The sequence below is a fragment of the Desarmillaria tabescens genome, assembly GCF_030435595.1.
Source record: "Desarmillaria tabescens strain CCBAS 213 chromosome Unknown EV420scaffold_18, whole genome shotgun sequence".
NCBI classification, from domain to species: Eukaryota; Fungi; Basidiomycota; class Agaricomycetes; order Agaricales; family Physalacriaceae; genus Desarmillaria; species Desarmillaria tabescens.
Genome location: NW_026848317.1, coordinates 686,213 through 709,048, shown reverse-complemented (window position 1 = coordinate 709,048; position 22,836 = coordinate 686,213). Strand labels below are relative to the sequence as shown.

General features: G+C 46.7%; 9 protein-coding genes across 9 annotated transcripts; 2 read left to right on the top strand and 7 right to left on the bottom strand.

The window, feature by feature from the left end:
• Positions 1 to 939: 939 nt before the first annotated feature.
• On the bottom strand, positions 940 to 1,518 carry EV420DRAFT_1236530 (uncharacterized protein; the record flags this gene model as incomplete). The annotated part of the gene is made up of 2 exons (XM_060466589.1): positions 940 to 1,157; positions 1,218 to 1,518. Coding segments are annotated over 2 exons (519 nt in total), but the record flags the coding sequence as incomplete, so codon positions are not given.
• Positions 1,519 to 4,286: 2,768 nt separating this feature from the next.
• Positions 4,287 to 6,961, bottom strand: EV420DRAFT_1643225 (uncharacterized protein; the record flags this gene model as incomplete). Its single annotated transcript, XM_060477472.1, has 8 exons — positions 4,287 to 4,778; positions 4,827 to 5,267; positions 5,314 to 5,922; positions 5,977 to 6,114; positions 6,163 to 6,246; positions 6,303 to 6,428; positions 6,479 to 6,697; positions 6,749 to 6,961. 8 exons carry the CDS (start codon positions 6,959 to 6,961, stop codon positions 4,287 to 4,289), a joined length of 2,322 nt encoding a protein of 773 aa, XP_060330624.1.
• Positions 6,962 to 7,393: 432 nt separating this feature from the next.
• Positions 7,394 to 8,154, top strand: EV420DRAFT_1643224 (uncharacterized protein; the record flags this gene model as incomplete). The annotated part of the gene is made up of 3 exons (XM_060477471.1): positions 7,394 to 7,443; positions 7,496 to 7,633; positions 7,686 to 8,154. The coding sequence occupies 3 exons, from the start codon at positions 7,394 to 7,396 to the stop codon at positions 8,152 to 8,154; spliced, it is 657 nt and encodes a 218-aa protein (XP_060330623.1).
• Positions 8,155 to 9,211: 1,057 nt separating this feature from the next.
• On the bottom strand, positions 9,212 to 9,694 carry EV420DRAFT_1480063 (uncharacterized protein; the record flags this gene model as incomplete). Its single annotated transcript, XM_060469632.1, has 3 exons — positions 9,212 to 9,267; positions 9,319 to 9,449; positions 9,498 to 9,694. 3 exons carry the CDS (start codon positions 9,692 to 9,694, stop codon positions 9,212 to 9,214), a joined length of 384 nt encoding a protein of 127 aa, XP_060330622.1.
• A 625-nt stretch (positions 9,695 to 10,319) lies between these two features.
• Positions 10,320 to 11,835, bottom strand: EV420DRAFT_1480062 (WD40-repeat-containing domain protein; the record flags this gene model as incomplete). The annotated part of the gene is made up of 8 exons (XM_060469631.1): positions 10,320 to 10,400; positions 10,526 to 10,726; positions 10,771 to 11,053; positions 11,093 to 11,152; positions 11,202 to 11,341; positions 11,426 to 11,455; positions 11,501 to 11,688; positions 11,736 to 11,835. 8 exons carry the CDS (start codon positions 11,833 to 11,835, stop codon positions 10,320 to 10,322), a joined length of 1,083 nt encoding a protein of 360 aa, XP_060330621.1.
• Positions 11,836 to 12,252: 417 nt separating this feature from the next.
• EV420DRAFT_1643222 (uncharacterized protein) lies at positions 12,253 to 13,193 on the top strand (the record flags this gene model as incomplete). Its single annotated transcript, XM_060477470.1, has 3 exons — positions 12,253 to 12,822; positions 12,873 to 12,965; positions 13,014 to 13,193. The coding sequence occupies 3 exons, from the start codon at positions 12,253 to 12,255 to the stop codon at positions 13,191 to 13,193; spliced, it is 843 nt and encodes a 280-aa protein (XP_060330620.1).
• A 2,118-nt stretch (positions 13,194 to 15,311) lies between these two features.
• EV420DRAFT_393218 (uncharacterized protein) lies at positions 15,312 to 15,944 on the bottom strand. Its single transcript, XM_060481961.1, has 3 exons — positions 15,571 to 15,944; positions 15,434 to 15,523; positions 15,312 to 15,378 (listed from the first exon to the last, which is right to left on the bottom strand). Exons 1-3 carry the CDS (start codon positions 15,803 to 15,805, stop codon positions 15,317 to 15,319), a joined length of 387 nt encoding a protein of 128 aa, XP_060330619.1. The 5' UTR covers positions 15,806 to 15,944; the 3' UTR covers positions 15,312 to 15,316.
• Positions 15,945 to 17,617: 1,673 nt separating this feature from the next.
• On the bottom strand, positions 17,618 to 18,961 carry EV420DRAFT_1643220 (uncharacterized protein; the record flags this gene model as incomplete). Its single annotated transcript, XM_060477469.1, has 1 exon — positions 17,618 to 18,961. One exon carries the CDS (start codon positions 18,959 to 18,961, stop codon positions 17,618 to 17,620), a length of 1,344 nt encoding a protein of 447 aa, XP_060330618.1.
• A 1,462-nt stretch (positions 18,962 to 20,423) lies between these two features.
• Positions 20,424 to 21,636, bottom strand: EV420DRAFT_1480058 (uncharacterized protein; the record flags this gene model as incomplete). The annotated part of the gene is made up of 4 exons (XM_060469630.1): positions 20,424 to 20,537; positions 20,653 to 20,673; positions 21,140 to 21,461; positions 21,518 to 21,636. The coding sequence occupies 4 exons, from the start codon at positions 21,634 to 21,636 to the stop codon at positions 20,424 to 20,426; spliced, it is 576 nt and encodes a 191-aa protein (XP_060330617.1).
• Positions 21,637 to 22,836: the final 1,200 nt, after the last annotated feature.

The following is a 22,836-nucleotide window of genomic DNA, read 5'->3' as shown; positions in this document are numbered from 1 at the left end:
GGCGCGATACTTGTAGGATAGTGACTCACCATTTGTATTAATTCCAAAGCTCGTACCATAATTACTGTAGATATGGGCTCCTATACCTAGAACACAAATCGTATAAATTAGCAGCGACTAGACGCATAACGGCAGGAAAGCATTCCCCCCGCGTTTGTGCTAGTAGCCTGTATAGCTACCTAATCAATCACTGGTTTTATTGCATATCCTTGACTGAAGTGAATTAAGTTACCAAAGTCAACCCATAAGGGCAACTACAGTAATCTAGAAGAGTTAAGTAGGAAGTAGAGCCATCCCCACGTTTGCGCCTTGCTAGTTAATTGAACTGCTCTGCAGACAAAGGCCTCGTGTTCTCTCTCTCCGAGATTAGCAATCTAGACGTGCTGAGTCGACTTTAAGTCAAAAGACCTCATCTAGTTGAAGTAAAATAAGCCCTAGAACACTTTAAGTTCGAACAATCGTCGAGTTCAAGGAACTCCAGAGTCTGTGTACTCTTTGCAAGTCTTGTACTTGAAGTCAGAACCTGAGCGTTCTTTGTAGAGTGATTTTGCACTCTTTGTAGACCTCGGAGTCTTTGGTTGTTTGATTATTTGAAGTGTCCGCTAGAAGCTCTTCTAGACGACGTTGAAACGAGCATAACTTGCTTGACTATACCTTACAAAAACAAGTTCATAAAACCCCGCTATCGCAGACTAGTGTACTTTGTGTAAAACACATCGAAAGAAGAATTGAAGTTGTTTTCAGACAAAACCCCACTAGATTATCTAAATCTAAGTACATCGCGAGTGCTTCTATCGTACTCACCCTCGAACTTATATACATTGGTGATTGTGTGTGTGTGTGTGATTTAGTATCTAGATTGATGATCTAGACGCTTGTTTCATTTGCGCGCTGCCTGTTACCGAGCACATCACCGGCCAGCTTCTCGTTGGTTTCAGCAACCCTCTGAGAGCGCTTCAAGAAGCATAGAGAGTGCCTCCATTGATTGGTACTCCTTAGTACTGCACTTTCAGACATGTTCTCTTGGAGGCGCTTCTGATACCAGGACTCGCAGTCAGAAGTCCAGAATCCAACGTTCAATCCTGAGGTCGCCCAAGCCGCAGGTTTGGGAAACCACGACAACATTGTCTGTTGGTGATCATTGCCATCCCGATGCCCTTGTAATCGATATCAGTAATGATTTGCAGAGCTGATAAGAAAATGGAGAGTAAACTCACCCGTTTCTACCATATAGACACCGCAGAGGAGATTGATCTCATCATCGGTCAATTGATCATCCCAGTAAGAAGCACCAGATTCGCTGTCTTTCACAAAGCACACTCCTGATGAATATACATCATGTGAAGGTCTCATATACACTTCGTCATCCGGAATATAGTCCCTTGCAATCTGCGCAAGAATGCCCCCTGCCAGCAAAGCAGCTTGGCCCCTTTGAGAACACAGAAACCCTTTGCAGAGAGACTGGTACGTTGCAAAATCAAGAGGATTGGGTTTGTAGTTGACATGTCGATAGCCAAGGCGACTAAAACATGGCAAGACTTTCGGAGTTGACAATCGCTCACGAGAACTGCAAATTGCTGCATTGAAAGGTATACACCTCTCTAGCAGTTTTTTAGCAATGTCATTGAAGTCTGGACCCCACTTTCGGTGAAGGATTTCAAGGACAGAAGCTGCACTTGTCAAAAGAATTATGAAGTCTGCCTGTCCGTCCTCTTGGTGAGGTGACAGGATGTACCAAGTCTCTCCATTCAGTGGCTCCCGGCTGATTTGGAATCCAGGTGGGAAATGTACATCAGCATCCGGCTGTCGAATGTCATAGAAAGTGGCAGGCACATCTTCAATGGTATGGGCAAGCTGCAAGTAGCCAAAAAAATGGCATAGGTCTTCTCGCTGGCCTTGAGTTATCGAGGCATCCTGTAGAAGGCCCATATATTTGCATACATGATGCATCTCCGGAGTGCTAGATGGACTAGCCACTGGAAAGCTTGGAGCCACGAACCCAAACCGATAGTATACCAAATCGTCGAGGGCATCTCGACTTCCTGTGATCTCATCTGTGCTCGCTTCTGCTTGGCTTTCTGTTGTGGGCATGTCATCGGTAATACTATGAACACGCATAAGATCAGCACTGGAGGAATAAATTCCTTCATTATGGTTGTCGTCGTTGTCGTCGTCATCATAAAGTGGCACATAAACATCTTCATCACCCTCGTCGTCGTTGTCGCTCATATATGTTGGTTCATCATCAGGCTGCAGCTCTTCACATAAATCCCATTCATCATGGAAGGAGTCATATTGGTGCTGCTTGGGCCCATACCTATTCCAATGCCACTCATAGCTTTTGCGGCCAGCAGCACGGCGAATCAGAGTCCCCTTGACATCATCCCAATAGAAAACCCTGGTGCCTTTTCTCCCAGGAATACGACCTCTGGTTGCATTATCTATGCACTGTTGTCGTTGTTGACGTGCCTCCACAGTTTCCTTCTCTGTGCGCTTAGCATTCTCTGCAGCTCGTCGAATGAAAAAAGATCTCCAATCTTCATCCTGGAGTTGGCCGCTATATCTTTCTACCGGTGGAAAGGTTCGGGACACTGGAGTGCGAGTCAGAGAAGAGGAAACATGCGGGTTAGGATGCAAGTCTCGGGCTGGTGAAGAAGGTTCCGAAGCAACTGTGTCATGTGTGGACTGACACTTTGATCGTAGACCTTTGATTTTGCCAATGGTTGGTACCTCGAGGGGGCGCAAGTAATCTGGAACATGAACAGGTAGTTTGGGGCCCCAATTGATGTAAATTGGTATATCAGGGAATATGTGAATGATATCAGGAAGAAAAATGAGAAATTCAGAGGTAGCATAGTGCACGACACCGCCGACTCTAGGCACAAGCGCATCTAATACAACGGAATCCTCGATATCCGCTAGCCACTGCGGGTGAATTTTGGCCCTTTGCAACACTTTCTCCCTCCATTCAAACTGTGTTTTGACTTCTCTTGCCACCGCATAAGAACAATGGTGAAGGACAGCGCTGCTATCAAGGGTATGAATGTGTCTCGTGATTTTAAAGTAGAAATCTTTGCCAATCTTCTGCTTTTATGCTTGCGCTGATACCCAAAGCGTTTGGGATAAGACCAAGGTTGCCACAGCTGCGGCAAGGGCGCGTTGCTGAAATGAAGCATTGCAGACAGCAATGCTCGCATATTTCCTTCAAGAGTAATCCATTCATTCATGACCCCCAATTTCAGGGACCAGAATTTGGCTATGGATTCTTCCTGAACCTCTTCGTAACCTTCCACCGGTAGGAATTTCTCGTCCAATGCTAGTCTCTCAAATAGAGGCCCGTAAAAGGGTTTGGATGTTGGAACCAACATCATGTGGGGCCATTCATTGGACAGTTGATGGAACCGACACATATCAGAGTACCGGGAGGTGTTTGGACTAAGGACGGATGCTTCTTGACTAGAAATGGGAGGAAACCAGTGACTAGCTGCATCCCCCATGGTAGAGTAGATGTCACCATCTACCAGCGTGACATGGTGCAGAATCCTATGAGACATAGCTTCTTTCTGAAATTTCACTCAGCCTCAATCTAAGAAAAATGCACTGAAGAGGTCCTTACCTAGGAAATGCTAACTTTTGAGACATATGCAATTGTATGCAACTGAGAGGCGGCCCATGGTGCCACACCGCAGATGTTGGCAGAGTAGACTTCACCAGCGTACTACACCGATGGAGCTATGAGAAGAAGGATTTTGGCAGTATCACACGCGTACTGTACACACGCAATCAACAATGAACAAGGACGATAGTTGGCGAATCCGACCAAGAGAAACGCTATTGAATAAGTTGCTTTATGTGTATAGAGTAGAGGAGATGATCAGTGAGCCACACCGATCAGCTGGAGATGAGAATACTGTCAGTGTACCACACCGAGAGTGTCCTAAGTGAACGCGAAACAAGCAAACTTCGAATGCTCTGATGGCTGCTCATGTGACAAACAGACCAGATTGCCAGGTCACATGGTGCTGAGTTCGGTCATTTCAATTTGAAGTTGCCACCACCACCACCACCCCACGATGATAGGTGTCATATGCCAATCATATAGGGCGTCTTCCTCGCGATGACAGGTGTAGCACGCCATTGTGAGTCTATGCTCAGTGTTGTACACTGTGCATATACCCCTTGATAGGCCGATCCAATAGGGTGGCCTTCGCCGTTCCTTTTGTCTCAGTTCACGATGCTGCACGCCGATATACAGACTTGTTATAAATGTCACAAATACTCAGTATCTAATCAACTTCCTCCACTGTTACCTCAGGCATATCCACTGCCTCCACCACTTTTTCCAGCAGTTCAAACGCATCCTTGGAAATACACAAATCTCCTTGCTCGTATTCATCCAGTTCTGCCAGCCATTCAGGGTCATATAGCGCCCTTGGCAGTCCTCGTGGGGCATTGACTACCTCGTTCATTCTCGGCACAGTCTCCCTATCCCTGTGCGCTGGACAGCTACCTTTGCCGGTAAACTGTGGTGAAGCCTCGTCGATATCCTTGAGGTATTTGATAACCTTCCCATTCCACCAGATGCATACTTTAACAGTATACACAGTTTCGGTGATACCCCCTACGACCTTTACAACCTCTTCCTCGGATGACATTCCATTTGTTCCTAGCATCTGAAGCATCTTCAGAAATAGTTGCCAGGTTCGTAAGTCCACGTCTCCGTTCTTCGTCTTGATATTAATCATTTTTGTTGCAGTCATTACTCGTCTATCGTGTTTCTGTGTTCATGCATCAGTATGGACTTGTATATGGAGAATACAACATACCCTAACTTTGGATGACCGCGACGCTGCTGTCTTATGAACATGATCTCCAGTTTCCACCACACACTGCACAACCTCTTCCTCAGTCTCCAGCTGAGTTGTACCAGCCTTGTATCGAGGGAGCGCTTCAGCCCACTTTGCCCGAGATCGTCGCAAGAGACCGAGCAACATCTCTTCTATGTAGCCATCGTCAACTGCAGGGAGTGTCAGTTCTTTCTTCAGTTCCTCTTGAATCATCGGAATCATTATCATGAAGATGGCTCTGTTCCACTTAGACAAAGCAAATCCATGGCTAAAATCCAAGATAAGGTCGTCCTCTGTTGGACCAGGACCTTGTTTGTCCTTGAACACTAGCATGGTTTGTTGTTCCTGGGCCTCGTAGATGATGAATTCTTCAACTGAATCTACCTTATAGAACTTGCACCACCAGCGTCGTATGAAGGTCTAAAGCATTATCAGTTACTTCACACAATTATAATGTTCTTCGAACCTGAAGCCTGTTTTTGTTTGACTTCCCCATCCTTTCCTGCTGCTCCATTCTCTCAGTCATCTTCTTCGGTGCCAACGTACGCTGACCCATCTCGAGCAACTCTTTCGAGTCACTGACTACCACTCGTTTGAGGCAAGATGCCAGATATCGGATGAGCTGATCCGGGTCTCCCAGATTAATGTTTGAGGGCATTCCTCCTGCTCCCGCTGTTGCACTTTCCTGCGTTGAAGGCTGTTCCCGCATTTCCGCTGGGAGCGGGGTCGTCGGATCAGTTACTGCTGGCTCCGCAGCTGCACCCTCCTGTGTAGTCACCGACTGTGAGGTATGCGAGGGTGGTGGATCGACTGCTGGCGACGCTTCCCTCCAAGAAGAGATGGGAACTTTTACTTGTTGATGTTGTATTTTCGTTGGCGTACGCGACGTTCCCCTGGGAGTCGAAATTTTTCTGGGAAGCGGTACGGTGTGCGGCGAGCTCTGTGTAGCAGAAAGGGCAGTGCCTGCCTGATTTCGAGGAGTGGAAGCGACTCCGCTTGTCGAACTTTGAGAAGGAGAAGCGGAAATGGCAGCCAAGCATCCTTGGAGACTGACAATCTCATTGTCTTTACTATTCTGTAGCATTGTATCGGATCATGCTAATGAAGCAAAGGGACGGAGGATTCTCACTATCGCTTTTTCCAGTTCTGCCAAACGGGCACAAGTCTTTGTATTGTCCATCTTCAAAGCTTCCAGTTCCGCAGAACGGTGGTTCATTTCTTCATGAGTCTTAGTGCTCTCTGCTTTCAATGCTTCCATTCGTGACATCTACCACTTTATTTAGATATCTGCCCTTGAAACACGAGTAAAACTTACCATCTGTGCAATGAACTCGTTTTGCTTCTCTAAGGCCTCCTTTTGTCCTTGCAACATGTTGCTGTTGATTGATTGATGCTGGTTCTAGTGATGGGATTTCAGTTCTAGCGACAAGCATCTGATCCTTGCAAAAAGCTGACTGCTTGGTTGATGATCTCTCGCTGCTGAGTCAAAAGCCTCTCATCTTTAGCTCTTTGCTTCAGTAGCTTGTCGACGTCCTTTTGCTGCTCCGCCATAGTCATCAAATGTCTGGTTCGTTCTTGTAGCTAGTCAGGGTGTGAACAACGCTCATTTATTGATCGTTAGGAATATGTACCATCACCTCTCTTTCTGAGTGTAGCAAAGAGACTTGTCGTTTCAGCTCAGCAGCCTGCGAATCATTGTCGAGACCTGCATAAATCATCCTTGGAACAGGGAAGTACTGTTGGTACTTCCTGAGCTCCTCGGACAAAGCATCTTGTTGCGCCTTCAACAGCCTTATCGTGTTGCTCTTTTCACGCTCCCGGTCTTGTGAGTAGTGAAGTGCACCAAGCATCTGCAAAAAGAATGATCAGCATTGCACCTTGATGGGCAATGTGCGGTTAACCTCATCATGGGACTGGCGATTGGGTCCTGCAACCACGTGTCTCTTTCTTTGATGTGTGTCACTCATACCCATATGATCACTGAGGACTAAATCTGTCGAAGTCGAAGCGGCACCGAGATCCAGCTCCATGTCGTACTCACGCTGTCGGCATCCCGTGTCAATCGGAACCAGAGCTGTTGAGATAGAGGATTGAGAGGAAGGATCAATATTCATCTTGGAATGTCTATGACGTACAATGTTGTAGATATGAATGAGTTATGGGTTAGCTGTGAAGTTCTGGCTTTATAGCAAATCGCGATTCCGTTCTTAGTATTATTTATTGTATCTGTTAATGTTGGAAAGCTACTCATGCTGTCTATTGTGTGCGTGTCACCTACCTAACTACTTCAATATTGGAGATGACCTAGTCCTGCCGGGAGCTAACTAGGACCAACTTCGATTGTTATATCGCATTCTCCAATTTTCCTCTGCGCCACTGCAGGACAATTAAAGCTTCCATGTTAGTTGAACAATGTGTATGTTCATCGACATTTTCAGCTTCGTAGGGTGTGCAGGGGTGCGCAGGGATGCGCAACAGATCATGTGATGATTACTGTCTATTGTCATCTTGACAACCCAATTTGCATTTCACCTTCATCCACAACCATGCCCGCTAACAAGTCGAACATCTCACTTAGAGCTGTGAAAACAAGTTTGTATGTACATTTTCTCTTCCCCCTTCATAATTTCTAATGACTCTTTGACTAGTTCCAACATACGGGCCCTTGTAGGTCCCAAGGCAGCTCCTCCTATTCCCTCACATGCAAGCCTGGATGTTGGCACGACAAGGCCATTATCTTCTTCTTTCTCCCTTCGACCCGGGGAACTCACGGATATGTCTTCTAGGTGAGTATATAAGTTACAATGTTTATATTTTTGGTACTGATAGATGCTGTAGGTCCTCAGACCGCACACCTGCCCCGTCATCCACCCTCCCCTCGTCGTTGTACGATGAGGGCCAGGTTCAAGACCCCCAGCCTCCCCCATCCCTCCCTGTTGACGACAATGAAGATATCCCTGACCTTATGGCACTACTGGAAGGCATCAATATCCAGGCTGGACCAGCCTCGGATACATGTCTCATGTTCTCGGATATGTTCAACCAAAGTGCAAATTTCCTTGATGCCGTCATGGAAGCAGCCCGGCTGGGCTGCATTGATGAGGTTTCCACTGTCGAAAATATTCAACGACTCTATCAGCACATCAGCACCACCGGAATGATTCTCAAATTCCTTATCTGTATAGCTGATCATATGGCTCACCTAGAGTCAGCTCAACAGGTTGCTCTTGAATTTGGAGTGCGAAGGAACCGACGCATGGTTCTTCAATGGCTTTCTCACATGGAAGATGAAGCTGCACACCATTAATTTGTACATATACGTAGTTTTTTTTTGAAATCTTGTTACCCATTGCTATCTGTATAATGCATTGTTGTCTTGGAACCTTTTTTTGATGAGCGTCTGAATTCCTTCGAATTCATAATGAGTTGATTTGGCAGGGCTAGAAATGCTGGCATGATTAGCTTACCCTGACTGTGTCTTGATAGTGGCGCAAAATTACTCTCATTTAACTCGGACAGAAAATGGGAGAAAAGAATTATATGATAGAATTGAAATGTCATTCAATACGTAGAATCAATTTACACAGCTAGTACATGGGACATGGGCTACATATGCTTGGAATGAGTACATATGAAAACAGCATGAACACTGTAAATTAGCAGCGGAGATAGCAGCCCAGACATCTCGGGGAATGCCAATACGAGAATTCCATTCCAGCCACGCAAGTTCCTCCGGATCCAATAAACCAAGACTGACAGCAGGTATGACACTCGAGGATAATCGGCGTCCAGGGTAATCAAGAGGTCGAACTCGGCTGACTTAGATGGTTGTCAATAAAGAAGATTCGGGAAAGTAAGAACACTTTCCTGGAATACATTTGTACCAATTACAGCATATGTTGTCAGTGTCAAGATGCGCATTGTATCCATCAATAGAGAAGACACAATGGCAAGCTGAGCATTCTCGGCTCTCACTCTGGATTTGGTGTAGCGAAGCAGGAATGAGTCCAGTTGTCGCATGAAGAAGCCTTATCCGGATGCCAATTGGTGAATCAAAAAACTGAAGATTTCCACGCTCAGCAATTGACATGTTGACTGAGCAGTAGCAGGCCATAAAAGATGGCAGAGGGTGCTGCTGCAGGGGGTGCTGTTCTGGATGGCCTACATATGCTCATGAGCCATTCATTATTAGCACAGAATGAATGGAGTGCTTACGATTGTAGATGCCACTCTTGTATTTACGCGTCATGATTTTTATGAGGTTAAGGTCTAGCAAAGAAAGTTAGTAAGAACATGGAAAGTTGAAGTCAGGATCACAAACCTGGCATAGCATGCTGGCATGCAACTGTTCGAGAAAAGAATGGTCAAAATATGCCAGATGGGTGCGGGAATGCTCGAGTAGGCAAAGAGGATGCCAGTACTGGAAAACACCATCAATGGAGGGCGAGAAGGTTTCAGATAGCCAGCTCACCAGTGAAATCGCAGGGATGTGATTTCACTTTCCAATAAGTACCAGCATTATTCCGATAAAGCGACATTGTACAGTCCTCTTGACTGCGATATTTGTTTAGAATATGTGGGCATATTGGTCCCAGAGATATCCTACCAAATGTGTTAGCATCGGCGAGTCAAGGAATGAGGAACACATACTTCGACCATTCAACCCATGCTTTAGACCCCGGATCGAATGAAGAAACTTCACCCGCAAGATTGTGTGCCTGCAAAGATACACGGAAGCTGGCCAGGATGTCACGAGGAGGATCATTGCTATGGAGGAGCGATCGCATAACCATGGTCAGTTTGGGAGGAGTCTGGGGCCACGAGCAAGTTTGGCGTTGGGGAGGCATGGCTATGGAGCTTATAAGGTGTGAGGGAGAATGTGCGAGATGGAAAAACTGCAACAGATTTATAGCATGAGAAACAATTGGCGAGGCTATCACAATAGATAGACTTGTCAGACAACATGCAACGCCGACTGACAAAAGGATGGTGGGAAAGCATAATAGCAATAGCACATCATCAGAGTGGAACATATCCACCGAGAGCATGGTCAAAGTACAACTTCGACCAGGCCATGGCAGCGGTATGAACAGAAGGTTAACTCAGCTGGGCATCATGATTGGCTGTTATTTGGTGAGAGCCTTGAATGTAAACAAAGCTGGCTCTTTCAAAGTCCGACTCGTAGCTGAATGCTGTACGATGAATGCTGATGAATGCTGTTGTACAGCATTCATGCCTTCACTATCACTGGCACAAGATCCCAATCGCCTCGATGCTGTAGCACAGTGTCTATGTGTTTCTCTCCTTCTACCTGCTTCTGGACGTGCTGAATTCCCCAGAAAATTGGGCGGGTTTTCTATGCACGGAATCACCCAATATAACAAGCCCGCCCGATCTTGTGCAGGGTTCATCACCTCACAGGGTGCGATTTTAATAGCATTATCCTAAACACTGTCGTACAGAGTTTATGCATTACTTTCTTTCCATGAAACGACGACTATCCGCTCCTTCGTCTGTTAGACTGGCTTTTCGCTGTTGCAGTGTTCGTAACAGCTATGTAAGTACAAGTATTTTACTCTATTAACATAGAAGCTGATGCCCAGGTATTGTTTAGGAGCCAACATACGACCTTGGGTGCAAAGTTAGAGCAGATGCCTGGACATTCTAGGATAACGCACCGTAAAATGCTGATAGAGGAAGCTCATAGCTAGCAGGATGATGCATATGGTTTGAATATATTTCCAGGTGAGCCAGCTCTCCATTGTAGCTTTCTCTGCCACCGGCTGACCTGAGTTCGTCCAGATGAAGATCCTACTCGGCTTTCCGATGTCTCTCGAGCACGTGGCAATGATGGTAGAAATGCCATCAATGTTTGCTGCCTATGAAATCTGAGCGATGAACTATCTTGAGACTTGCCCCTTACCGTGACAGTTTGAATGTGGTCCTCCGTGCCTGTGTCCAACTGGTGCACATTCGAGTCTCTCCTCTCGAAGACGTATACAATGCCGTGGTCGCTGCCGCTTACTATCGCCCTGCAGTTCTCGGCAAATGCAACCTGTCGAGGTCGCGGCACCTTGGTAGCCCCGATAGGGAAGGTTTTGACCCTTACTCCATCTGACAGCTGGTACAGTGCGACGTCTTGTGCAGGGTCATCTAGGCAGAAGACATCCTTCTCACAGTCCATAGCTGTGTTCCCTCTTGGGCATCTGTTAGATTAGCCCCATGAATAACAAAAAAAGATTTACATCATTCCGCCTGTATCAATTGACTCCATGATATTCCCATAAGCGCCTCTGAGGAAATAGCTATTCAAAGGCATCAAAACGGTGCAAAGTGTAGCAGAATCGAGCCCACATTTTCCCGTTATGGCAGCCAAATACAACGACATCCCTACTGTCACCATTCACATGAAAATGGACGGCTTTGGGATTGAAGCTGTTGACGGTCACCGAGAAAACGCCATGTAACTGCATGTTCCCATCAACTCGATGCACCTGCACAATGCCTTGTCAAGTAGTCATAGCCAGCCGACTGGAAGCCGGGTCGAAATGGAATGCAGTGATTTCACATGAGCCTACCATCCTCAGAACATATAGCTCTTCGAAATCCTGCGGTACTCAGCATTACAAAGTGTAGCTGAGGATGGTACTCACAGTGGTATTCTTTGCCTGCTTCCAACATGCCATGTAGCCGTTCAGTGTTCCATACACGAGCACTTCATCAGAGTCGTCCTCTCTTCTTATCCAAATCATTGCAGTGGTGTTGCCCCGCGATCCTGCAGCACTTGGCCGCTTTAAAAGCCTGTCATTTCGTAGATCCCAGAGGCAAGTTCCGCCGGAGCCTAATGATGTTTAACATAGATTTGGTAGCATCGGCTGCGGGACTCACCTCCACTGGCCAGAAAGTTTCCCTTTTCAGTGACGGCTAAGCAGAAGACTGCAGCATGTGAGGACTGAAGGGTTTGTTGGAGATGATAATTGGTCGGCATTGATCAAGGTCGGTATGGGGGAGGGATACGCAAGGCAAGGCGGTTATATGCTGTTCTCTGATTATCGCCCTTTCCAGCATTTTTTTTGTCTTTACTCGTAATGATAACCTCGACGCGGTCGCTTTACGAGGCCAATGACTCTCATTGTTATGCTGAATGTCAGCTGCTCACATTGTTTCCCAAGTTCAGAAGTCTCCAATTGTTTATGAGGGCTGCAATTGTCAAGTTTTCAACATGGAACTTGGGCAGCCCGTACTACCAGCTTATCACTACGACGACATGCATTGTTTCATGGGGGAGGGTCGCAACTTTTTGTTGAGTGCTTCGAACTCGCACTTTTTTGTTTAGTCCACTGTTATCGTTAGGATGGGCAATCCCTATTTTTGCCTACTATAACGGGGGTCCTCTATATAGACTATGCCTGGTCACTTCTCTCCATCAATGGAGACGTCTAATTCCATCTGTTACCTTGCAGATGATGCTACACCCCCTGCTCCAATGGTCCTCTCACTGTGTGCTACGGATCTTTTTTTCGCACCAAAGGCAACGCCATGGGCCATTGAACACCTCTCTCATTCCGGAAAGCTGAAGCCGCTGGCAGGCAGATTGCGGCGCACTCGCTTTGCTCCATACCCGCTGCCTTCCTGCCAATCCTCGTCGTTGGCAAAAGGCAAAAAAAGGGACCCCACTCCTATACCTCTGACATCGCGTGCCAGCGTCCCCCCGGCACCGCGGAGGGATAAAGGGAAAGGCAGAGGGACCAGTACACCACCCTGTGATGATGAACCGCCTCTGAACGATGATGTTTCAGATGAGGAGAGTACAGAAGAAGAACCCCTGTCTTCATCGCAAACCTTGATCAGTAGCAGCTCCCATTCAACTATTCAGAGGGTGCTAATTGCTCAGCCTAAGGGAGTCGGGAACCTAGGCTTAGTTCAGCTTGGCGCAAAGTTGAACTGGGAAGGCGATACCTACCAACAAGTTGTCGTATGTTCTCCCTTCCGCTTTCATTCATTTCCTGATTCTTTTTTCTGCAGAAATACGCCGAGAAGATCTTTCCGGTATATCTCAAGACGGAGACATCTGTGAGTGGACAAGATCAAACCAATAAGGATGCCTTCAAAGATGCTGTATGTGTATTACACTGTGCTGCATTACTATCTCTTACGCGATGTTAGATGATGCAAGAGTTCAATGACCCACTCAGCAACTATGTTAATGTCTGGCCTCTCGAACAAATCATGCAGCACCTTTGCAAAAAATTTTCAGAGAAAACACGCAAGCAATCGGCTAAAAGGACCATGGAGGCAGTGCAAACAGCCGTTGCAGGCCCTTCAGCACCTAGAAAGATATCATGAGTAAGGCAACTGTACCCACAGGATCTCTAGATAGCTAACAGTTTTGTTTTTAATAGAAACATCAGGCTGCGAGGTTTTCCCTCTATCAGGTACCCTCATAGGATTATATATATTCTTGACGCCCATTGCCGTGGCTTCAGAATCAGACACTTACAACGAAGCAAACGAGAGCCGTAGTTGCCATGATCGAATGGTGGTATAGGAACGTGATGATGCTGGGAGCAACGTCAGTAGGTGCACATTACCTGGGCCATATCATCACCCTTAGCCCTATTTTGTACCCATTTCTCTGTACCATGTCTTTCAAATGAAACAAAGATCCAAATATTGGCCTTTATCAATATTATTAAATCTATAGTTGCTGCATGTCAGTCATGCCCACCTCAGCTTCAGGCTGATCATGAGCTCAGCTTTTGTTTAGCCTGTGCTGAGCATCCGCTACATTCAATACATACCCAAATCATCAATTTCTAGGCGCATTTGGCACATGTTGAAATCAGGTCCCTAACCATTAATTTTCGTGTAACCGGAATTTGTCTCGTAACCGGAAATTCAGCCCGCAGTTTCGGAGGACTTCGTATCTCAGGCTCAGCCCTTCCCGGAATCCCACATCGAACGTATGGTTTCGGTGTGGATTTTGGATAAACTTAGGCTACTGTTTTTGGGCCTCATTTCAAGCATGGTGGAATTGAGTCATATTTGTTCCATTTAAGACCCAATTTAAAGCACTCTTAAGCCTTTGGTTCAATAAGTAATTGAAGTAAATTGTATTTGTAGATCGAAAACTTGAGTATATACATAACAATAAAATGAGTTTAAATTTCTATATTCCCGGTGTGCGTGATGGTTTAGCTTTCATAGTTTAAAGTTAGAAGCAAAGTGACGTGAAGTGGCGGTGCAGAATACACGTGGAGATCGGTACCATCGGCCTGATCAGACTGGGTTTACCGCCAGTTTCCCTGATTTCCAACTAGTTCTCTGCGATGGAAGATCTTCACACAATCTGTTGATAGAGCTCGGTAAAAATCACGATGTTACATCATTGAACGGATGCCCTGTGTACTTATTCCATGCTTTACTTAAAGCACTCCAGTACTATGGGTGGTGAGTGTTGATTTTCTCATCTGGTACTCCACAACGCTTTCCTTCACGTCATCAATTCCCGAAAATGACCATACGCGATGAGGAGCTAACATCATGCGAGGCAGACAAATACAACTAGCAGTTTTATCCTTCTATTCCAATCAGATCTTAGACAATAGACGAACTGAAACGCGCCGAAATTGCTAGTACCCACAGTTCCAGTGAGTAATCTCCCTGGAAGACTGAAGCCAACCACATCTAGGGTGAGAAAGATGAGATAAATGAAAGCCAACGATCAAATTATATCCTCGAGAGTCGAAACATGCAGCCAGGTCCTCTACATTGCTTGTATCCAGACCCTATCAGTGTTCTTTATTCAAATCATTTGGAGAAGACAAAGATAACCCCTGCAGCGTATCACAGGAACATTACTTCCCAACCATTCTCCACAGAGACTTGGTTCTTCCGTCAGAGGTGAGTAAGCCTTTGGAAATTTGGTTATATGTGCATCATTAGGAGAACGTAGCGGATACACATACAATTGAGGTGATCCGCCACATGCTGACAACTGACAACAGAAAGACAGGTCACCGCCGTTTACTTTCCTGCCATACGCTTTAATGCATTGTATCACGAGGCTGGCCTTTCCCGCTCCATGCAAAAAGCAGCATTCTTTAAGTTTGCAAAATCTGACTATATGAACTGGTAGACGGACAGAGATGCACGTATCATTACGTCTTTCACGGTGTGTCGACACTGGGATGTCAATGCATCCACACTATCGTCTAAATTGCTTGCAATCAAATTCCAATTATTGAGCACTGTCTTACTATCGTCACGTCCTAACGACGCTCGAGCAGTGTGGCACTTACCTCATCTGCGGGGCCTATCTTCTGGATCCTGGTGTCGACTGCCGCGTCTTTGACCCTCCACTTCATACATAAAAAGTAGTTATCAAGAATTGTAACACGAAGAAAAAAGAACAGTACATTCAATGACGATAAAACCCCCGCTATAGCACACAGGACAATCGAGATGGTTTAGTTGGCAGGCCCACTCTTGATGCTGAATTCTTTGCCCGCGTTTCCGGAGGCGCCAAAGACTTAGCACGGTGAATTATCAGCTTCAATTTTCTGGCATGAATGAAAACTACTCACGGGCAACAGCGTAATCGTCACCTTCAGCAACGAGAGGAACCTTAACCTCGATACTTCCCAACAGGATATCAAACTCGTCCGCCAAAACAACTGTTTGGATAGTCAATCACCGCAGAGAACTAACACAAACGACGCACATGGCAAGAACAAGCCGCCCTTGGTCAGCCTAATGCTGCTGTGGTTACGACCGGTGACTAGTTCAGGAGGGTTAGAAGTGTCCCAAGAGACGGTTTGAGTCGTCTCTATGAGCCATGTCGTACCCGTAGTCGGGGACAAAATAGGCGGGTCGAAGATGTCGCGTTTAGAGGCGGGAATCGCAGAGGCAGCTGCGAGGAGAGCGGTAAAGAATGCAGTAGAGAAAGCGAGCTTCATTTCTGTCGTGCTGAAATGAGGTTGTTTCCCGTTGGATTATATAGTGCTCTGGCATGGGGGACCACAAGCAAAGATAATCTGCATTCCCATGCACGGAGACTTGAGAGCGACGTTCGAGAACTATGACGAAATAGCGGCACATCCCCGGATGTAGGAAGTTTGAAAAACGCCACGGAAGAAGTGCTTGTGGAAAGGAGTGATCGCCAGCAGTTTCGTAGCCAAGTGTCGCACGAAGACAATGAGTGTCTATGCTGGAGAGAGGTTCCTATGCCCTTCTTGAGATAGTATATCGGAGAGGGGAAAAAATAAGGATATGGATGAATTTTCAGACTTGCTCGTCCCGAAGAAAGTAAGAAGAGCATTGCATCCACCAAACCGTCATGGACCTCACCCTCCCAAAAGCCTCTAGCGACTGGCTCTCAGGAATAAAATGACCACCAGGAAGCCCCGCACGGAAGACACTGGCCATCGCGGCAACACGACACATGAATGTCTACCACCTGATACCAAGGCAAGTGCTGGAAACTTTCAAAGGTACGCCTGTAGTCGACCTTCATGGCCTTGGGATCCCACAGGCGGCGTTTTCATACGGTTCGGGGTCCTATGTGACGTCCTTGGTATTTCCATTGAGTCATAACTCCCTCGCACTCGGACTACTCGGTCACTTCATTAGATTAAGGCCTCGAATATGCACTTAAGAAAGCTCCATCGGGATCCTTTAGTCTCTCGACCAAGATATGGGTCAACTTCCATGTGAGGCGGGGAATACACCACGCTGCATCCCGAGCCCTAACACCGCACGTTAAACGGGGTATTCTCATCGATAGCTTGCCCTGTCTCACTTTCCCTGCCGATGACACAGATGCAGAAGCGATATCGCGGAAAGGTTCTTCCGGGACATTCTAGACTTTGTATCTTGTTCGCCGAACGTTCACGCCTCTCGCACGACGTATTCTCCGTGAGATTCGAGCGTCTATAATCCATGGCCAAGAGCACGCCCATGCGCTTCATGCCCACCATCTCGCTTCTAGCTGCTAGTTATGGCTCTTCGAGAGGAGGCAGCGAATGGGTAGGGTTGTTTCCTTTGAGAGGGTCGTTCTATATGGAGAGATGTTTGCAAAGACCAGAGCTATTACATAGTCGGAGATAGACAGCCATGATACTAAGTGTTAATTTGGGATTGAATGGCTCGAAGGAGCTACGTTATTGGCATTGGAGGGCCCGAAGCAGGCAAACCATTCAGCTGACTGCGTCAGAATGATGAACGCATTGAGCGACATATCGTTTGCAGAAGGTATAGAAGTAGACAGGAAATCATACAAAGTCATTGAACGCGCAGGAGAGGTTCGAGTGGCCTACAAAAGCACGTTGTTAGAGAGATAAAGGAGATGAAAAAGAAGGATGCAAAGCCAAGCCAAGCCTTCGAGGAGCGACCAGCCTTTCGAACTGTCGTCGTATGATGGTGATATCCTCGTGACGCGGAGAAAGCGCCATGCAATTACAACCAATCCAGGTGAATCCCCGAGTTCTCCAAGAATTCACGATATAGATAACTGCCGTGTGGATTCTGGCAAGCTCAAAGGAAGGCAACGTTGATGAAAAATACACTACCAACAGGCTCTCCATGTTGGTGCCTCCGGAGTAATCGGTTCGCGCTTGTCTGAATCTATACTCCCTTCCGCATAGCGCTTCCCTTCAAATATTTATTCCATTATGGTCACAATTCCTAGAGGCGAAACGATCCAAGTCAATAAAAGATAGAGTTATAGCACTAGAAACGAACTCTACATACAAAGAACACGTGCAGGTATTTCAGAAATCATACAGATCAAAGTCTAGCGTGAGACCAGTTTTTGTGAGGGCCCTCAATTCGCCCTCATCTTCCGGATCCAATCCATAACTCCAACTTTGTCCCACTATACGTAGACCAAATTTCCCCAGGACGCCATCGCGATTCCGTGAAATGATCATCTCGAGAAACTCGCAGTCAAGAAAACAGACATGCACATTATCAACTCCTTCCAACACGAGGGGGAAGCTGCCCAGACAAGGAATCAGGGCATGGCAGACTGACCCATCCACCCGTACGGTCTCCGCCAGCTCCTCCATAGGCGCTTCCATACCCAGATCGTTACCCTCATCCCATTGGTTGAATTGAATGTTAAATTCCTCCAGACGCGGCGTCAATCGCAGAACCGCTGCAAGATCATTGTCAACGATAGTTGTATCGACGACAGAGAGTCGGATTAGCGAACAGTGGGAATGGTGAAGTAGCTCCGACAGCGCTATGATGGCACCCCTTGGAAGATCGATAACCTGCTGGTTTCTGTCCTTGTCATAGCCAGGGGTGAGAACAACCTCGCGTAGCGCTGGCAATTCAACACTTCGCATGAAACATGCCGAAGAAACTGAAAGCGTCTGTATAGACTGGCTGATAACACAGGGATGGGCTGGCAGTAATCCTGGTGGTACCGGGGCGCCAGCGTAGTCGTGGTACGAAAACGAGAGGAGTTTCGGAGAAGATCTGATAATGTCGACGTATTCCGGCGTCAGCAGGTCACCCGCAAATGGTCGTTCATCGTAAAACGAGATAAGATTGCTGGCAGGAAAAATGACTTGAGCCTGACGATGTATTCCTTTCGCGTGGAGGTTTCTCAGCCTAGGTGCTATTTCAAAGGCGGTGATGGGAGCTAAATGATTCTCCAGGTAGGGCCAACATTTCACATATGCATCGGTGAGCAGATTGACCTTTCCGCGGACGACAGAAAGACGTGGAAGAAATGAGGGATGAACGACAAATTCGGTTCTTCTCCATCGTGCTGAATGGTTTATCATAAAGTCAAAGCACCGCTGCATGACGCTGAGAACTTCTGCTGACGAAATGGTGCGATGGGAAAACAAGAAGTCAAGGGGATGATGCTTTCCAGCCCGTTCGAGCACACTCTCGAGCATTGCTACGACGTCTCCGCGGGGACGCCACGCATCTATATCGGAACGTGGAGCTTGGATGGTCATCGTTGCCCATAGCTCAGGGCAGAGCGTGCTGACGACGTTCCTCCATAGCCTGCATACTTGCCCTAGATACCATGGACCCTCTGCAACAGTGAAAACGTTAAACCCACAGATGTGAGTTTCTTCGGGACCATCGACCGTCATCCACGTATAACATAGAATCTCCATCACTATCTCTGCTGGTACGCATCGGATGGGAGATAGCACGGCATTGTAATAGTGCTGGAGGGACCATAGTCATGACATCTGAGCTTCAAGGGATGCGGCTGCATTCCCTAGTAGGTCAAGCGCTGCCTGGATCTCTCGGCTGGTATCCTTTAACTTCGCCACTGATGCGTTGAGGTTGACGGATTGTAGGGGTGACGGCAAGTTGTTCGAATGGAGCAGGGCGACGATATCGGGTGAGTGGTTGATGGTCGATATCCAGTCAAACTGGGCCATCAACTGGTCAAGCGAAGATCGTGTTGATTTCATGATTGACGCAAGAGTAGGAGCCATGGCACATCCAAGGAAGGCACTGTTAGAACACGGATGCCTTCGTTCAGAACATGATGCCCGTGGCAGCGGAAGAAAACTCACACTTTTCGCGGGGAAGATCCTTGGCTACAGAAAAGCGCAGAGATGGAAAACAAAGGGGGAAAATTATTCGAATCCCGCTGATGCGTCCTGACGTAACATTGATGACGTCAGGGATCCGTAAGCAAAAACGAAATCGATACGACTCACGCAGTGGTGGACGATGAGTGAGTGCCAAACGCCATTCTTTCTGCGAGCACTACACGCCCGATATCTCGCTTTCATGCTGAGTAGGAAGTTCAAGCGTGCTGATACGTTGGTCGAGCGAGAAAGCCATATTGAATATAACACACTCGAATAAGCGAGACCTTCGACAAATGCCCATAGCTCATATTACATGTGTCATGTGGTTTGAGGTCGTAGATGCTTCCCTGTTTTTGTGCTCGTAATGAAAAGGGAAGGAGAATGGATGTCCTATTCCTAAAGATCAACAAGAAGAAATTTTCAAAAGGAGCAAGACACTTACACAGTCAGACATAAATGGGCTGGAAAACTCACTAGTTCTGTGAGAGAAGGAAGTGAAGACATTAACCATCTGTGAGGGTATTCTTGCAAGACAGCCCATCGCTAACGCCCGCGTTACAACATCGAGTCGTCGCAACTCGCCCTTATTCCGCGGAACCCAAGCCTGTGAATCGGGACTCATGGCCGGTAAAAGATGGCTTGGTCCATGATCGTAATGATATCAAAAAGAAAAGTGGCATATCTGGAGAAGAATCAGTGAAATATTGGCTGAGAGACAGGTAAAACGCACGAAAAACTAGATATCCCTCTCGTCGTCGCGCGTCAAAGTGTGTATACCCTCCACAATACTCGTTTATTTCTCGTGAGAAGCCGCTTCTTTGGCATTATATCACTGTATGCTGCGTTACGGATTGTCCAGAGCTCGAAAATAGGCAGAAAACGTACTTGTGCGGACCTTCAGGAGGCTCTAGCCATAGCGGCATGGAAAACCGCGCGATACGTCTCCTCGTCACATTTACCGAGGAAAATCTCCCTCAAATTTCGATGCTTGCAGCAATAAATGGTCTCAGTCCGCTACTGGTCCGCTAGTCGACTCGTCGCAATTTCGAAAGAACACCTCGCTGCTTTGGATGGAAGGCCGTTGCCAGTCCAGTCTATCGCGAGAGATGCTGGCTGGAGACTGAAATCAATTCAGGATTTGATGTGTGATTATAGAGGATGATGGTGGTTGACTGAGAAGCGGCGTCGGACCCTGAATTCCCGTCTTCCACCGTCTTCTGCTCCGGGCCGCTCACCTTACCAATCGCAAAGTCGGCCTGAACACCAGTATTCATCACGTAGATTTTTCATATAAATAACAATGTGTGTAGCTCTATTTCATGCACTATTCGTCATTCTCTTCCTAATCTGCAATGTTTTCCGTCGATGGTTAAGCTGGTCGCGCCGTAAGTCGGCCCGTGACCGTTGGCTTTCTGATTCCTGAAACTTCATTCATCACTAGTCATCGGTATGAGAAATTCAACAATGGTTACTGTACTTGTATATTGATGAAATAATACATATCACTCAGCTGAACAGTAGTATAGTATAAGTGGTGGATATGATAGTTGCTAGGTCAAGAAAATTGACTATTCTATGAAAACATCACTACGAAAGGAGATTTCTACAAATAGGCGCAGGCGGAATCGGATCCTGACTATTCGGAGGGTAAAAAAGCTCCCTATGCCGAGTCTGGTTCATGAGTGTCATCAAAACATAGCACTTCATCATATGCATAATTACCGGGCAATAATCCCTATGGTCCTGCCACTCTCTAAAATAAAAATTATGGCAGAAGAAATTGACGCGCTGTTTACACGCCTTGCACCGGACATGGGTAGGCTCGATAGACTTCGTGTCTACCCATGCTTCGTTCTCGAGAAGCTTTCTATCGGCCTCCGGGTCCCTGTTTGGTGCGTCACAGTGAACATCGAGTTCCCAGTAATCGCCAGAGATGTCGACTTGGACCAGGCGCATTGGATCGGAACTTGAAATGGCATAGGTGAACGTCATGTTCTGTTTGGTAGACAGAATGGACGCGTTGGCGTTCATGACGAATGACCATCTGAAGGGGAGAGAAACTAAGCATGAAATTGTGATTCAAAAACGCGTGCCACTCACTGTTTAGGGTGCGTTTTAGCCAACTCATCACGGAAGGCAACGACATCAAAGACAAATTGCCTGATTCTGGAGGGCGGATTCAGGCCCCAGGAATCTAACAGGTTCGACAACATTTCCATAGTGCGAGGAAGACTTGTAGACGGGCTTGGTTTTGGAAAGTGGGTGGGAATGTGAGTTTGAGAATCTGCACGTCGTTTAAATAGTATTAACCTGCTGCCACCTAGTCATTGTCTTTGTTTTTGGCTTTGGCTGTAATAAAGACGGCGGCAGAAAGGACAATAAATGAGACAATGCAGGATTTCGGGTCGAAGCAATGGAACATGAATAGATTGGAGTCAAATGTGAGTTCAAAGAACAATTTTCACCAGTCGCCACCGAAGGTATCTCTTGGCATTATGCAAGTTCTACAATTAGAATCAGTATCAATTGGGTCGGTGGGACAAAGGGAACAAAGGCCACATAGCTGAGTCATTCAACGGTACCATCTACGACGGTTAACTCGGAAATAAGTGGCATTTAGATCCACAGAAGCAGTGAAACAGACATTGATGGCAGGATCCAATCAAGCACCGTCCGAAGGCACAGATACCATAGACATAGTTACACTCTCAACCTTCAACCAAGCTCACAACACTTTCAGGGCCCTGATATAGACTCACACCTGTATAATTGCTGGTAGCGACACGATAGCCCTTGACCTCAAAGTGCTCGCCTGCATTAAATGACTCCGATCGGAGGTCTAAGTTGTGCTCAATTTCGACTTTGTGTGTGTTGTAGCTGTCATCAAGGCAAGAGGAATTAGGATAAAGAAGACATGTAAACCCTTCTCAGTCTCCCAAAAAGGAGGCATCGGTACGACTGGCAGCAGCAAAAGAGGCAAAACGATCCAAAAAAAAAATGCTATTCTCTTAGCGAGACCGCCGCCTCCCAATCGCTCAGCGTATTGCTTTCCCGTTCTTTCGTCTCCATGACATCATTCGTGATCTCGTCCATCAATTACAACCAATTACAACCAACAAGTCAGTGTCTAATATTTTGAAAGGTAAGCAAAGATTCCGAGAAGAGCAATCCACGTACGTTCTCTCCAATCCTAGAGAAAACAAGCAGTACGAACAGAGATCAATTTCGACTGAAAGTCGCGAGGTGGATCTGGTAAACACCTTCAATTATGTACAATCACCGAAGACTAATCCTCATACGATGGTCCTCGAATTTATGTGCGCTGCTTGTCGACGAAAAGGGCTGGCTGGTAAAAGAGACATGAGGAGGGCTATGATTACAAAATACAAACGACGTATGTAGATCTGTGGCATCGAAGT